Source organism: Melospiza georgiana, chromosome 6 (genome assembly GCF_028018845.1).
Source record: "Melospiza georgiana isolate bMelGeo1 chromosome 6, bMelGeo1.pri, whole genome shotgun sequence".
Lineage (NCBI taxonomy): Eukaryota > Metazoa > Chordata > Aves > Passeriformes > Passerellidae > Melospiza > Melospiza georgiana.
In genome coordinates, this window is record NC_080435.1 from 48443873 (window position 1) to 48459723 (window position 15851).

At 50.7% G+C, this 15851-nt stretch overlaps 1 protein-coding gene across 1 annotated transcript; it reads left to right on the forward strand.

Annotated features, from left to right (window-relative positions):
* The first annotated feature begins 589 nt into the window (after nt 1-589).
* CHGA (chromogranin A) lies at nt 590-13702 on the forward strand. The gene is made up of 8 exons (XM_058026973.1): nt 590-801; nt 1262-1308; nt 5038-5131; nt 5543-5611; nt 7548-7646; nt 9246-9746; nt 10180-10652; nt 13152-13702. Exons 1-8 carry the CDS (start codon nt 756-758, stop codon nt 13233-13235), a joined length of 1413 nt encoding a protein of 470 aa, XP_057882956.1. The 5' UTR covers nt 590-755; the 3' UTR covers nt 13236-13702.
* The last annotated feature ends 2149 nt before the right edge of the window (nt 13703-15851 follow it).

Here is a 15851-nt window from a genome sequence, read left to right on the forward strand (position 1 = left end):
AAGCATTGAAGAACGGGTAGCAACCTATTAAAATTTTGCATGTAGAGTCACTGGTGGACAGCAGATGCACTGGCCTTTGATATTACCCCAGATAATATCCTACTAACAAACTTTTCATAGAACTGCTGGGACTTACACCATGTCCATTAGCAAGCCCTTTTCATGGTTCCCTGGAGTGGTGGTCTTTAAAAGACATCTAAAAGTTTCAGCACCTGTTCTAAACTTCCACGATCAGGGAAAGACAAGGGGGTCCTGAGAGGGCAAAACCATCTACAGATTGCAGTGCTGGCCGGGACACATGAGGCGCCTCACGTTTGGCTCCAGGTACATAGAGAGAGGGCACATGTGCAGAGGTGCTGCAGATTGCCAGTGTCTGGTGAGGTGCTGGAAAAGCAGTGTCCTGGAAACACCTGCCAGCCTTCCTGCGCCTGCAATGGGAGCAGATGGAGCAACCAGGGCCGGACACCCTTGCACGGGCAGCCAGGGAGGTCGGGGAGCGATGGAGGCTGATGGGAAGCCTGTGTGCGAGGGGAGGGGGCAGAGGAGGAGGTGGCTTCCTCCTGACGCCATTTCCGAGGGCTGGGATATATAAATGAGCCGCTTGCTGCAGTGCCCCATCTGGGATCTTCAGCCAGGGCACTGGCGTAGATACACACGCTCCGTGCTGCTCTCCCCCCGGCACCTCGCCTGGAGCCCCCACGCCACGGCAGTCTCGTCTTCTGCCCCTTTCTCCCTGCCTCCATCCCGCCAGCACCATGAGCCGGCCAGAACTGCTCGCCGTGCTGCTCCTGGCCGTGCCGGGTAAGTGGGGCTGGGACGGGTCCGTGTCCCCCCGGGCCCCCGGCAGCGCTGCCCGCCGGCCCCGCTCCGCCCGCGCCGCCAGCACCGCGGACAGGGCCGGGCCGGCCCCTCAGCACCGCGGACAGCGGCCGCCGCAAGGTCACGGCGAGCGCCGCAGGCCTGCCAGCCTAGGCACCTTCCCTTCCCTTCCCTTCCCTTCCCTTCCCTTCCCTTCCCTTCCCTTCCCTTCCCTTCCCTTCCCTTCCCTTCCCTTCCCTTCCCTTCCCTTCCCTTCCCTTCCCTTCCCTTCCCTTCCCGGCACAGTGCACACATCCAGCTGCTGCACCCAGGGACCACTTCCATCAGAGAGAGTTGCCCCTTTTCTCCACTCGCATTTTAGCAGAATAATGTTTCTCTGCTTGTCTTCCAGATGAGATGAATAACAAGTTCTCCTTTTTTCCCCCCTCCCCTTACCTTACAGCTGTCTCCCTTCCTGTGACAAATGACATGAATAAAGGCGACACTAAGGTAAGGCTGAGCCTGTAGTGGGTCAAATCAAGAGAAAGGATGTGATGTTTTACCTCCACCTAGGTGGTTTGGTTTGGGCCACTCCCTCTGAAATACCCTGTAGAAAGTGCCAGGAATTTGCATGAGATCCCCCAAGCAGGATCCATCTCTGCTCCCTTCCTAACAGAATTTAGCCTTTGTGCATCCACTTCTGGACAGGCAAGGAAGTCCTTCAGGATGTGACAGGGGGATGAGGCAAGCCTGTTTGGAGAGGAGATGGAGGCTGGGTAAAACTCTCCTTAGTCCTCCTACTTTCAGCTTTTCAAAGCTCCCAACAGGAGGTGACTCAGGGGAGAGTGGGGGGAGATGTGATTCAGGAACTGTGTGTGTTTGGAGGTGTATACATCTGAGTTTGTGTGCTACTTAAACATGCATGCTCTGGAAAAATAGGCAACTGGTACTCTCAGTTTGCTAATCCATCCTCAGCTCCTGCTCAGCCTGTCTGGATGGCTATGAGCAGTGCAGGACTTGGCTGACCTCTCCAGCCCTCCCTTACAGGCTGGTGTGCACATATCTGTGTCACACCCTCCAACATTTATAGCCACGCTTCACAAACGTGCACTCCCTTTTGGCTCCTAAATGCTTGGACAGGGGGGTTTGCCTGTGTTTAGCTGTGTCAGACACGACTCCCTGACCCACCCCCTTCCCTGTCTTTCGTATGAGCTGATCTCTCAGCTGCCCAAATGAAAATTTTTTTGGAAATTCATGTCCACAAAGGAAACTGCAGCATTTTTGCTTTTTACTTCTTGAACCATTTTGTGTTATGAAATCCTCTAGCCACACAATGTTTTTTCCCAGGCAGCAGCAGAGGAGGGCACACTGATGCCAGTCTCAGCCACAGGCCCCACTGCAGTTACCTGCAGGACATGTGCCATGAGCAACACCTCCCCGTGTCCTGTGGGACGTGCCTGGGCTGCAGAGCAGTTGCTTTGTTAAGACTTTTAGCCTGCTTAGCCCTTGCTGGGACAGAGCCATGAGCTGTGAGACTCTGGGTGCCTTCCTCAGGCTGTGTGCTGCTGAGGAAGAGGATGTGGGACAGGCACTTAGCCCTTCAACTTTCCATGCCAGAGTGGGCATCTGATGGGACAACTCATTAATCATATGATCCTCCTTGTGAGGTCTATTCCCCAGTATATTCTGTGTGTTAAAAATGGGCACTTTTGTGGCCGTTGGTGCTACTCCATGGAAATGCTTCCACTAAGAAAGGACTTTCCCAAGACTGCCCCCCTTCCCTGGGTATTACACTGACACAGAGAGCAAAATCAGCTTTCTTTTGGATTTTCTGCAATTGGAAGAAGCCATTAGGGCTTCACCATCCTTTGAGACACAGCATTTCATGGAAGGAATTCCTGGTCTCATGGAACAGATTAGGGCAGGGATATCATCACATGAATACAGCAACAAGCACTGCAGCTCTTCCTACACACCCTGTTCTGTGCCACCAGCATTGTGGGTGGCTCAAGGCTGTCTAATGGGTAGTCAGCACCTGCAGGCCTTTCCTGGACAGCTCATCAGACTTTCCTTACACCAAGGGCTTTCCATAGGGAGCTGAACAAGACCAAAGCATTTACAATGTCTCTGGTGTTTGCCCGCTCTTGTGCTTGAAGGATATTATTTCTCACTTACAACCATACATTTTAGAAGGACAAAGCTGAGCTCAAATGTGGAGAAGCCTGTCCTTGTAAGGGCACAACACTTTGGAGATTTCTCTGAAGGGACATTGTGAGCTGCTCTTAAGGATCTAGTTACATGCTCATGGTTAGATGATAGCTATGGCAAAATTCCAGTCTGAGTTTCCGCACTGGATTAATTACATTCATTTGGAAAGGATCTCCTCCATTTCCTGATGCAGGCTGTTGTTTCATGACCTTGTGAAGTCTCACTCTGCAAGACCTCCTCTAACAGAAGGACAAGGAGAGTGTTGTAGGATGACTGCACTGCTCATTTCATTACCTTACAAAGCTCCTCCACAGAGCTGAATGTATTTCTGTGGTGAGTGATGTGTCTCTTTGTGCTCAGACAAAGACCTTAGATCAGCTCAGAAGTCTTAAAAAAGCTTGAATAGAAAATTTCATTGAACCAGAGTCTTACTTGTCATGCTGAGAAAGTCTTAACTTCTGAAGCTGCATCAAATACTGCTATAATAAGTGGGTCCAGAGGTTGAGAAACATGAGAGGGAAATATCAGATTCTGGAGTTTTTTCTATTTAAAGACAGAGTAACTCAAAGTCATCTAAAATCAGTATTAATGGATCACTTGTGATATAGGAGAATTATACCAGGGAAATCCCCTTGCCTTTTTTTTTTTTTAATCTTTCCTGTAGCATTTTTAATCCATTAGGCAATTCCTTCAAACTGTGTAAGGTGTAGAGTTCAACATTTTATGGCTGTGATCTGCAAGAGCAGAATTCTCTCCTTACACAGGGTGAGAATTTGCCCATTCCAGCTGTCCAGTGAATATATCCAACTGCTTGAATGAACAGCACTGTGGATGACTGGGGACTGCTGACTTGTGTTTAATTTCTACTGCAGCCACAGCGCTCTGCTCTCCTGAGAATGGTACACTGTGAGGGAGGTCAGGGCTCTCAGGGCTGCCTGCTGCAATCATCAGGAGAAAGAGGTTCAGTGAGTGAATTTTTTGCCTCCAAGGCTTAACTTGTATTCTTTTTTATTCTTTTTTTCAATTTAGCCTCTCTTTTTTCCCACAGGCAATTGTGAACCCTGCATTTTTTCTAGACTGCATTATAAAAAATCACCCTTTTGAACTAAGCAGCCTGATTCCTACCCTAGCCATCAGCACCAGACTGTAGTGAATGTTTCTGTCCTGTGTGATCATTTGGGTCTATGTGACCGCACACTAGGGCTCCCAGCAGTGTGTCTTGGCATGGCAAGGATGCCTGCAATCTCAGTGCAGGTGACAAATTACATAAATAACACTCCTGGTTTTACACCAACAAAACAGGCTGCTGGAAAGGGTGGGCCCAGAGCTCATCCTGTCTGAGAAGCTGTGTCAGAGCTTCTTTGCTTTCAGATGACCTGTCATCATGTAGAGCTCTTCCACTCTATAACAGATGGCTTGAACAGTCACAGCACAAGGTCAAACACTTCTCCAAAGTGTCTTGTCCTTTCTAGGGCCTGAGAGCAGTATTTCTCACCTCTGTTTGAAAGTAGTTTGCCTCGCCTCACCTCACCTTCCATGCCTGGCTTCAATCTAACTATGATGTCTTTCCCAGGGTTTGAAGAACTTTTAAGATTTCAAGGTCATCTATTGAACAGCTATGACCACTTTTTGATCTCTACAACCTCCCACTGAGTCCTTTTATGAGATGGAGGTTGAGATATATTGACTTAAAATGGGATGATTTTGGATTTTCTGTGTATATATTCAGATGCCCTTTACTCTCCAGATGTGCTCAGACTCTGGGGTGGTCTGAAGCCATGCAATCCTCAGCTAAATTGAGTGTCATGTGGAAGAAGCTCTTTCCATTGTCACGTGTAATTTCCTCACTTCTCAGTTGCAGCAGGCACCTTCTGTTCCTGAGCTAGGGAAAACAAGAACTGAACATTCAGTTCCAGCTTGACCAGAAAAGCAAGATCTGTGCCATCACCTGCTGTACTTTAGCCTTGGTAAAAAGTGGGAACAAAAGACAAAAAAAACAGTTCTTTAATTTGTATTTTTGTCTCTTTCTAGGTGATGAAGTGCATTGTGGAGGTCATCTCTGATACTTTATCTAAGCCAAACCCCCTGCCGATCAGCGAGGAATGCCTAGAGACTCTGCGAGGAGGTACTGCCTCAGACTTGGTGCTGGGCATCAGCAAAAGCCAATCTGCCAAGTAGGGCTGGTCCTGCCCTGACCAACCGAGCCCTGGCCCCTGGACCCCTGTTAAGGGCTCCCTGACACGTTCACCTTCCTCTTCCACTGGGCTGTACTGGGCCCCAGGAGCAGGGATGGAGCCACTGCTTGTCCCAGGCCATGCTTCATGCTGGCATGTGGCCACAGGAGTGACATCAAACTGCCTGGTTCTCATAGGACCTTCCTGTTGTCTTAATCACATGGTTCGATGTGAGAGCAAATCAGACCAAGGGAAAGAAAAGAGCAAATGAAGAGGGAGTGGCATTTGGGTTCTGTTTCATTTCCTGGGGTTGGGGGGAGGTTTGCTTTGACTATTTCTGTACTAAGTCTCCCCTGTTGCAGATGAGCGAATTATTTCTATCCTTCGCCACCAAAACTTACTGAAGGAACTTCAGGAAATTGCTGCACAAGGTACAGTGCCAGTATATTTTCTGGGGAATGTAACTATAGGGAATATTGTTTTCTTATGTTGTAGTCCCTTATAGAGTTTTATTGTTTGGTTGGTTTTGTGTTTGTTTTTTTATTTTATATTAATTTGAGATCATATAAATATGCCCTAGGAAATGTCATTCCAATATTTTCAGTGAGATTGTGTCAGTGAGGACAGGAATTTTGTTTATCATAACTCCAATATGTATCTGATAATTTCAATAGCTATCAGTGTAACTTGGCGGTGATGTAGTCTCAAGACATTTTGAGGTGGGAGAACTCTAAAAGAAAACATTCTAATCTAATTCAACAAATAATCACCAGCTCCCAAACTAGAATGAAAGGTAAGAAAACTTCCACTGTCTGTGCAGCTGGAGTCTAGCACTAAACCCAGTTGTGGCAGCAGGGAAGCTTCACTGAACAGTAAGACTTGCACCTTAAAGACCCCAGTGAAAATATTCTTGAGCTAATGGGTATTTTTTGATGGCTTACTTAACTCAAATGCAAATTTCTTTGGTTTTGAGAGGTGCAGGTTAATTGCACTGGTCAATGTGGGAGCAACAGCAGCACCATGGAGCTGTGCCAAGGAGTGTTGAGGGAAAAAAGGGACATTCTTGGGTACTCAGTTGCCCAGAGCCAACATGCAGATCCCAGGCAAGGCTACTTCAGAGCTAGTCCAGACCCCTCTGTTCAGGTGAGGCTGCAACAGGGCTGTCCCCAGGCTGCAGGGAGAGCAAAAATTCATGAAGTCAGAGTTGGGAAAGAGTCTCATGCAGCTCCCAAAGCCATATTTTAGTCACTACCCAAATGGTGGGGGGCCAGATGCTCAGTGACTTCAGATGGACTCCATGGATGCTCTGCTGATCCAGAAGAAACAAGACATGGTTTCTTCAGTATGCTGGGATATGGCTGCCCAGGCACACCAGGGATTTGAGGAGAAGCACTCAGAAAACAGACAGGCTGTGCCACTCAGCACAGAGTCCATGAGAAGGGACTTGTTACATGGAGATTCACCCTGCTCCACTCTTGCCTGAGCCCATCACACCACTCAGTCCCAGGGTAACGTGAGATCCAACCTACAGATCACAGAGACTGGGGGTGGAGCAGTCTTGTAGACCAAGGGAAAAGCAAAGGTGTTAATTTTGGTGTCCTCTGTGCTGGGGCAGCTGGTTCTGCTCAGGCTGGAGAGCCCACACCATTGAGTTCTGGGCTACAGAGGACTGGGCTGGCAGCACTGGCTCTTGCTCTTGCATTAAGGCACAGAAGCAGGGCATGAGCTGGTTTAGACAGGGCTTGTTTTGCCTGCAGATTCCATTGCTGGTTGCCAGGACAGCTGCAGCCTAAGCTCCAGCTCATGCTGCCTTCAGACACCTCTCTCCAGGGTATTGTATTTTTCTAGCAGGCTCCATAACCCCAGAGCTAAAGTATGGGGCCTTGGAGGCCCAGACTACCCCTGCAGTGGGAATGAATGCTGCTTCTTCCTCCCAGCACACAGGGGAGAGGGGCCCCCACAACCAGGCTGGAGGATACAGGAGCTCTCAGTGCTCACCTCAGAGGTGCATAGGCAGAATCTGGCAGAAGGCAATTTTTATCTTTCAATACTCTGATGATGAAGTCTTTCGTTGCTCTCAGTGTGCTGCAGTTCAGCACCTCTTATTCCCTAGACCTCCATCAATATTAGTTTTAGGGGCAACACTGCATCTCTATTTAGAGACCATTTTCTTTCCTGCAGATGACGTTTTTGATTGTGATTTTGTTACTGCAGTTGATTCACATACCCTCCAGCCTCACTCCTCCCAGCTAGCAGGTGGATTTTTCCCACAGCAAACATAAGGGGCACAGAACTGTTTTCCTAACTCTACTTTCTGAAACACAGAAGAAACTGTTGCCTTTCCCTACCTTTTGTTACTGGACACAGGTGCCAACGAGAGAACTCAGCAGCAGAAGAAAAATAGCGGCTTTGAAGATGAACTTTCCGAAGTCCTTGAAAGTCAGAACAACAAGAACAAGCAGAGAGGTCAGTGTCAGCCTCCACCCGTGGGAAATCCAGGTCAGGCTGTAAACAAGGATCTTCTTCCAAACAGCCTTGATATGTCCATCTGCTTCTCTTTTCTTTGATGCTGCTGCTGACACACACAAGCAACCTGGTGTTTGCTTTGTTCTTCTTTACCAGCTCAAACAACACGTAGTCTCTGAGCTATAGTAACTGGTGATGGTCAAGTTACTAAAGTGATACTGACTTTTCCACCCTGCTGCTGACACTTTCACTCACTTATAACACTTAAAATAAGTCACAGCCATGGAAATCCCACACTGAAAGAGTCAGTGATACAGGCAAGGGTGATCTGGATTTTTGCCTGTCACCCTTGTTTCCAAGCATCTAAGATATTAAGTAATGAGTCTCTGAAGGGAAAATTCAAACACACACAGTGCACACATCTGCACAAAACACCTGTACCTTGGAAAGATCACCTTCAGCTAGGATTTCCCCTTGCCAGTGTTTCTCTGGCTTTACTACAGACAGATTAGCAGAAAGGAGGGGTTGGCCCCTTCCCTTTTCCTAGTCAGGAAGATACAATGCAAATGTGGGGTGATGTGACTCCTCATCCAGCAGCAGCTGGGTGCCCACAGAGGGTCTCAAGCAGCTCTGGGGCACATGGCTGGCCCACAGTAGCACAGCACTGCTAGGACACTGAAACTACTTAGAGCAACGAGGAGTGACACCCCCAGGGGCTGCTGCTGCAGCCAGCACCACCAAAATCCAACAGGTAGGATGGTGGCACTGCATCTCCCTACTGCCAAGACACACCTGAAACTCTTGCTCTTGCAGCATGGAGGTCAAGGAAGACAAAGTGAAGATAAAATGTGGCACATGGGCCAACCAGGCCCACTGACAGCCTGGTGACACCAGCACAGTGTCACAGATGGCCACCAGCCTTATGTGACCAGTTCTCTGTGTCACTTCATCCTGGCACACTCCTCAGCCCTCCTTGGGGCTGCACTTACCTTGACAAATCTCTCTAGCTTTTAAACTCCCATATTTTTTTTGCAAAGTGTTTTCTTTGGCTAATAGTGTTAAAAGAGGCCAGTCTCCCTTTAGCAAGAGCAAATACTCAGCCCACATTAAGCTCCTGCTGAGTAGTTCCTTTGCAGCAGCAGAGACACCCCTCCTCCCTCCAGCACCCTGTGAACAGGGCTGGCTGCCTCCTCAGCCTGCTGGGAGAAATAAGGATGTGATGTGAGTGCAGCACTCAGAGCAGGGAGAGCTGTGCAAGTGCCATATTACACTCCTAAATAATTTAATTTTACATGCAGTCTGGTTTCATGCAGGGTGAATTCGTGGCTGGCATCTGAAGAGATGGTGATGAGGACTGTGCTGCAGCAAAACACTTCAGCATATGTTTTACTTCAGCCTTGCAAGTCTCTCCAGGAGCACAGGCACCAGAGAGAACGCTGCCTTGCTTGAATGCAAGCATATGCTGAAGTGACTTGCAAAAGGATCATGGGCTGGCTGAGCAGATTGCTGAGCAGGGCTGAAGCTCCCTGAGAAATGCTTGGCCTTTGCTGGTTGTAAAATGAGCTCTCAGCAGAGGTGTGTCTTGTTTCCCCTCTGCAGATGCTGCAGGGGAGTACCCTGAAGAGGAGCAGCCCACAGGGTCCCTGACTGAGCTTGCAGCACAGAAGCCCCAGCAAAATGAAGACTCAAGAGAGGAGGAAAAAAGCCTGGAGGAGAGGGAACCCAGGCCATGGGATACCAACCCTGATGAGAAAGAGGATCAGGAGGAAGCTGAGAGCAATGACATCAGGGATACAGAGGATACCCATCAAAACAAAGTTTTGAACAACCACATTGGCAAAAATTTCAGTGAGGATGAGCAGCAGCAGCAAGGAGATGAAGAGGAGGAGCCCAGAGGCTCCAGGGACAGCCTGGAGCTTGAGGACGAGGGAGAAGAGCCCTCCAGGCAGGGTCAGGAGCACAGCAAGGAGGGAGCAGGGGAGCGTGTGGAGCGGGAGGATGATGGAGATGAAGCTGCAGAGGAGGACCCTACTGAAGCAGAGAGGTCACTCGATTTGGCTGAGGAGGATGAGGAGGCTGAGGAGATGCAGGGAGGTGACAGTACGTATCCCAGACTGCACTCATACCTTCCTGGGGTGAGCTGAGGGCACTGAGGCACATGGGTGAGAGGCTTCAAAGCCAAGAGTTGGGGCAGGTGCTTACTGGGCTTACAGAAACACACCGGCCAGCAGCCACCCAGACCCCACCACAAACATCTGACACATCTGGCACACAGGCCCTGCAGCTGCCTCACTGCTCAGCTCTCATAGATCCTGGGGACAACTCATTCATCTGCCCTGAGCTTCCCACAGGGCTTTTGACTGCTGCTTTCATGCCCCATTACTGACATGGAAATGTGAGAATGGGTATTTCCAGAATCTTGGGAAAGCAGCCTAAGTCAAGAAACCTGGCATCACCACTGAAGGCTCAGTTCAAAGGTGGACCTTGAGCAGGTTAACAGTTGTGTTCACTGCTTTGTTTAATGCTCTTTCAGATAACGATGATGAGCTGGGATTTGGGAAAGATGTGCAGAGCTCTGAAGAGGAGGAGGAAGAGGAGGAGGAAGAGCAGCCCCGGGCACTGAGAGGAGGAAGGCATCGCCTGGAGGATGAGGAGGTGCAGGGAGAAGAGGACACCTTTCAGCCCAGGAATGCCAAAAGTGATGAGATGGAGGAGGAGTCCTCCAGGGAGTGGGAAGACACCAAGAGGTGGAACAAAATGGATGAGCTGGCCAAGCAGCTGACAGCAAAGAAGCGCATGGAGGAAAATGACAGTGAGGAAGATGCAGACAGGTCCATGAAAAAGACATTTAGGTCCCGCAAGTATGCCTTCAGCAGCCCAGAGGAAGATGTGAGAAGGTCATGGAAGCATCACTCGAAGGAAGACAGCAGTGAAGGAGGCTTTCCACTTGCTCCCATGCCTGAAGAGAAGAAGGATGAGGAAGGCAGCGCTAACAGGAGAACAGAGGTTGGTGTACACAGGCTTAGGAATAAATCCCACCCAGTTATCCAAAGTACTCTTGGAGATGTGGATGGTATACTGGCATAAACATAGCCAGCAGTGGTGCTCTGAGGTATTAAGTTGATGCTTAGTGAACTTCCAGCCATTCAGCCTCAGGTATTATTGAAGTTTGCACCTGCTGTGCCTTTGGTTTTTGTCCTTGTTTTCATGACTAGTGCAAAAGCATTCCCTGAACCCCAGAGTCATGTCTGCAGTGACAGCACTTCTGCACTGGCCAGACACGGTGACCAGGGCTATAACTGGAGCCTAGGGGTAGTTCTTGTGTCCCAAAGCCCTTCCAAGTTAAAAGGAATGCTTTCCCTGTCTCGGGGATGGAGTGAGTATTGTCAGATCTCCCACAGAGGTAAATCAGGGGTGCAGCTGTGGTGAGAAACCTGAGGTATTGGAGTGGAAATGGTGGACAGATACAGAACTACAACTGAGCCAGGCTTCCAGAGTCAGAGACCTCCTTCCCTGATACCTTGATTGATGTAAGGTAATAGCACATCTCCAGCAGGCAGGAACTGCTGGTGGGTTCACCTTTGTGCTGAGGCCCAGCTCCAGGCACAGCTGATTTGGGATATACAGGGAACTGGGCAGTGAGGCATGGCTTGTGCTTTGTGAGCCTGGGACAGGCCATGGTCAGGTGCCTGGGAATGGGCTGGGGCAGCGGGTGAGTGATGCCAGTTGGCTCTCTTGCCTCCAAAACACCCCTCTTGCCTCAGTTATGTGCCAAACCATTGGCCAAAAATGAGAGCATTTCCAGCTGTACTGGTTCAAGGCAAAGCCAAAGGTCTCAGCCCAAAGCAGGGGTGCAGTGGGGTGGGCTGTCCCATCTGCCTCCCACACTGCTGCTCACACCCCACATCTCTCCCCAGGGAGGCTGCTCCCCACCTGCCCCTGCCAGTGGCTCTGGGGTGCACCTTGATGCAGGGTGCCACACTCAGTCTCCAAATGGGGATTGGAAAGGAGGTTGCTGAGGCTGCAAAACTGCTGTGTTTACAGCTGCAGCAAGACTTTTTTGTTTGTTTGGCTTTTTAAACTAGATCAAGGCCTCTGGGAGTCAGTGAAGAAGGCTAGGCATGCAGCAGTGAGGGAAGGCACAAGCTCTGGCTGCTGTCCCTCTCTTCATTTTTGGGCCATGGGGCTGTGTGGCTTGGCCAGTGAGGTCAGTGTGGGTTCAGATGTGGCTGGGAGTGCTGTCCCCCTGCACTTTCCAGGGCTCAGCATGTGGGACCAGGCAGATACAAGCCAGAGCACATAGGCAATGGTTTGGGTGTGACCAAGCTCTCTCTCTGGGTGCTGTAGAGAATTTCAGAACCTATTTTACTCCCCTTCTGGGGGCTCCAGTTGCAGCCCAAGTTCTCCAGCAAGGTGAGCTCAGCCAGCTGCTGCCTGACTCACTTGAAACAAAATGGAACAGCTGCTTGGGTACCCTGGGTGTTTGAAGGCACCCTGAGCTGCTGGCACCCTACTGTAGCCAGAGCTTTCCCAGGGGCTGAGCCAAGGGCTCAGTGGAGGGGCAGAGTGACTTTTTTCCAGGGTTACTTTTTTTCCTTGCTCAGGAAGGGAAAACAACCCCCTTTTCCCATACTTCCTTTACTTTTCTCACACCAGCCATATGCAGTGCAGTGGCTCAGGGTCAACCTGTGATTTGCAGCTGCTCAAGGCAACAGTGAGCTTTGCCCACTCTGCACTGTCACCTCGGCTCTTCCAATGGGAAAAGGTACAGCACCAAGTTTGCTCACACAGAGCCTGCTGCTATGCTGAGTGCATGGTCTGCAGAGAGCCCAGGTGGCCACAGCTGTGAGGGACAGGCTGGGCTGGGGCTGGCCTGGCAGCAGGGCAGGGCCAGCTGGATACGATCTGAGCTCAGGCAAAGCCATGCAGTCAGGCATGAGTACCTGCTCTAAATAAAGCATACAGGTGACAGCATAGATACACAAGAAGTGGTATAGAAAAAACACCAAGTAATGGGCAGCTTGAGCCTTTGAACTGATGGCTTCCTCAGTCACAATTTTCCCGGGAAAAGTATCTTCTGCTAGTGGAGGTGCAAGCCAAGACCCAGGGCGGGGTGGGGAGAGGGCAGGGCCCGTGCTGCAGTTCCCGAAGGTGGCAGGCAGCCGTGCCCATCCCGGTCTGACGGCACTGACCCAGCGCTGGCACCCAGTGCTGCTTGCCAGAGCCTGCCCTGGCTCCCTTGCAGCAACCCCATGTTCTGGGGGCACAGCCCCGCTGGGGGCTGCCCTGCCCGGCAGGGGACGGGGGAAGGATGGCAGCTGCATCGCTAGCAGTAGTGATTAAACATTAGGGCAGAAGTAACCAGTGCTGTGCACACCGGTGTGTCCAGAGAGACAAATGCAGGCTGAAGGGATGGGGCAGGACAAGGCTGTGCTTGCTCTCTGCAGCTCTGAGGGCGAGGGCTGCCCGCCTGTGGCCGCTGACAGTCCTGGGCTTTTGTTGCAGGACCAGGAGCTGGAGAGCCTGGCGGCCATCGAGGCGGAGCTGGAGCGCGTCGCCCACAAGCTGCACGAGCTGAGGCGAGGCTGAGGGCCCCGGCGCCCCCCGCGACAGCAGCGCCGCCACCTTCCTCCCTCCTCCTTCCCGCCTCCCACCGCGCGTTCGTTTCCCGATCTAAGAGCAGTTAAACCGAGCAGAAGCACCGTGCCTAGGAACCGACCCCGCTAGCCCCAGGCCTGCCTCCCTCGCCATAGTGTTGTGCCCATCGCCGCTGCCTCACCTCACGCTGCCCTCTCCACACGATGTCCACACGCCCGGCAGGGCGCCCGTGGGTGCGAAGTGCGACCTACATGTGTATTTTCTGTCTGGGTGGGGTTTTCTCCCTCTTTTTTTTAAAAGACAGGACAGCTTTCTAGAAAGTTCTTTCACCGGTAGTTTCACTGGGTAAAAACTGCAATAACTTGTTATCTTTTGATTAAAAGCTGAGAACTCTGACTGTAATATATTCTATATAAAAAATTTATCTAAGGAAAAATAAAACTGCAGTGGGTTCCTTCCTTTGTTTTGGCAGCTTCAGTGTCAGTTGTCAGCACGCTGCAGGGCCTGGACAGTCCTGCAAAGAAGGGGGGGAACAGAGGGCTCCCCTCACCACAGACACACTGTGATGGCACTTCTGTCCTCACCCCGGCTCAGAGGGCTCCCCTCACCACAGACATACCGTGATGGCGCTTCCCTCCTCACCCAGCTCGGAGGGCTCCCCTCACCACAGACACACCGTGATGGCGCTTCCCTCCTCACCCAGCTCGGAGGGCTCCCCTCACCACAGACACACTGTGATGGCACTTCCCTCCTCACCCTGGCTCAGAGGGCTCCCCTCACCACAGCCACACTATGATGGCGCTTCCCTCCTTACCCGGGCTCCAGTGTTGCTGCCCTCCGGGGCCTGGCACTGGGGACACTTCCCTGTGGTCCCGAGCACCGTGGGGCTCTCCCTGCCCACCCGCCCGGGGGCTGCTGGTGCCACACTGCTCACCCCCCTGGCACTGGGCATCCTGGGTGCTTCAGTGAGACTTGGGTTACGTCCAAGGCTCATCGATGAACACAGAGAGAACACAGTTAGGTGTTTAAACACTGGCACTACTTGACCAAGTCAAGCCATGTGGGCAACACATGAGTAGATTAGAAAGGAGTAACAAATAGGACAGTTAGGAGAACTACCAGTCTGTGCTCCCCAGAGGTGAAGGCCATCCTGAGGAGATGTCCCTCCTGTGCCCTGGCTCACAGGAGCCATGGTGACCAGCTGGCACTGTGCTTACAGGCAGAACCTTTCCATCCTTTGGGCTTCAGACCAGAGGGCAGCTGGCGGACCAAGGGGTGCCTGGGTTACAGAAGCTGGCGCCAAAATCTCTGAGCACAGATCACGTTTTAGATGTTCTATGTGCATTGGCAGGAGAGGGAAAGATCCACCCACTGCCAGGGCTGTATTCCAGACCCCCCAATCTGAAGCTGAGTTCTCTCCCATTACCTGCAGCCCACAGAACAGCTGAAATGCTCAGGGAATGGCTGCCAGGCTTTGAACTCAGCTTATTTCTTTATAATGGAAAACTCCTCAGTGCTGTTGGCCTGTGGAGTGCATTGCAGAGGGGGGTGTGTGGGGTTCCCTGGTGCAAGGGGTCCCAGAGCTGTACCTCACCCACAGGTTGAGCTTCCCAGGGAGGAGCAGGAGCTGCTGAGTGGGCACTGCCCTCATCCCCAGCCCTGGGCAGGCACTCAGTGGCAAGATGAGGTGTTGAGGCCAAGGCACGGCCCAAAAACTGCCCTGGCACAGGGCACAATCCATGCAAGAGCCTGGCTGGGGAAAGTGCACTGGAGCAAGTTGTGTCTTTCAACCCTGCCCTGAGGAGATCCCACTCTCTTTAACCTCAGGGAAACATGGAGGAACCAAAGTGAAATTAAAGGTGTTGCACAGAAACCGTACTAAAATGTCAATTAGGGAGTTACTCCACCTGAAGAAATCACATTTTATATATTGATCTTCACCTAAATTTTAATTTGAATATTGTATTTTTAATCTGAATATTGTCTATTGTAAATATATTGTATTTATAGCTGGAACAGCTTCCCCAGGGAAATTGTCAGCATCAAGTCTGATAGAGTTCAAGAAGCATTTGGACAATACTCTCAGGCACATGGTGTGATTCTTAGGGTGTCTTGTGCAGAGCCAGGGTTGGAATTGATGATCCTGATGGGTGCCCTCCAACTTGACCTATTCTGTGGCTTAGTTTCACCCTTTTATTTTTGTCACACAGTCTCTGCCAGTAGCAGCACCCATACAACTCATTGTGACATGTAGGCCTGAGTTTGCAAGAAGTTCACAGAAACTCTCAGACCCCCACCACACCAAAAAAACCCAAAAAATCCCCACCAAACAAAAAAACCAACCCCAAACCCAAGAAACCAAACAACCTCCACAGAAACACAGCTACGTCCAAAGGAGTTAAACAAGTTTTTGTCCATACCTGATGCAAAACCAACAAGAGGAAAAATATTGTTACTTGATGGAGCTACTATAAATACTGTCTTAATTAGATATTCAAGTAATCACAAACATTTGGGACTCAAGGACTTTCTTCAGATGGAAAGATGGTGTTCAAGGCCTGAGTGGGGCTGCAAAACAGCTGCACTTGGAAAGGATGTGAACACTGA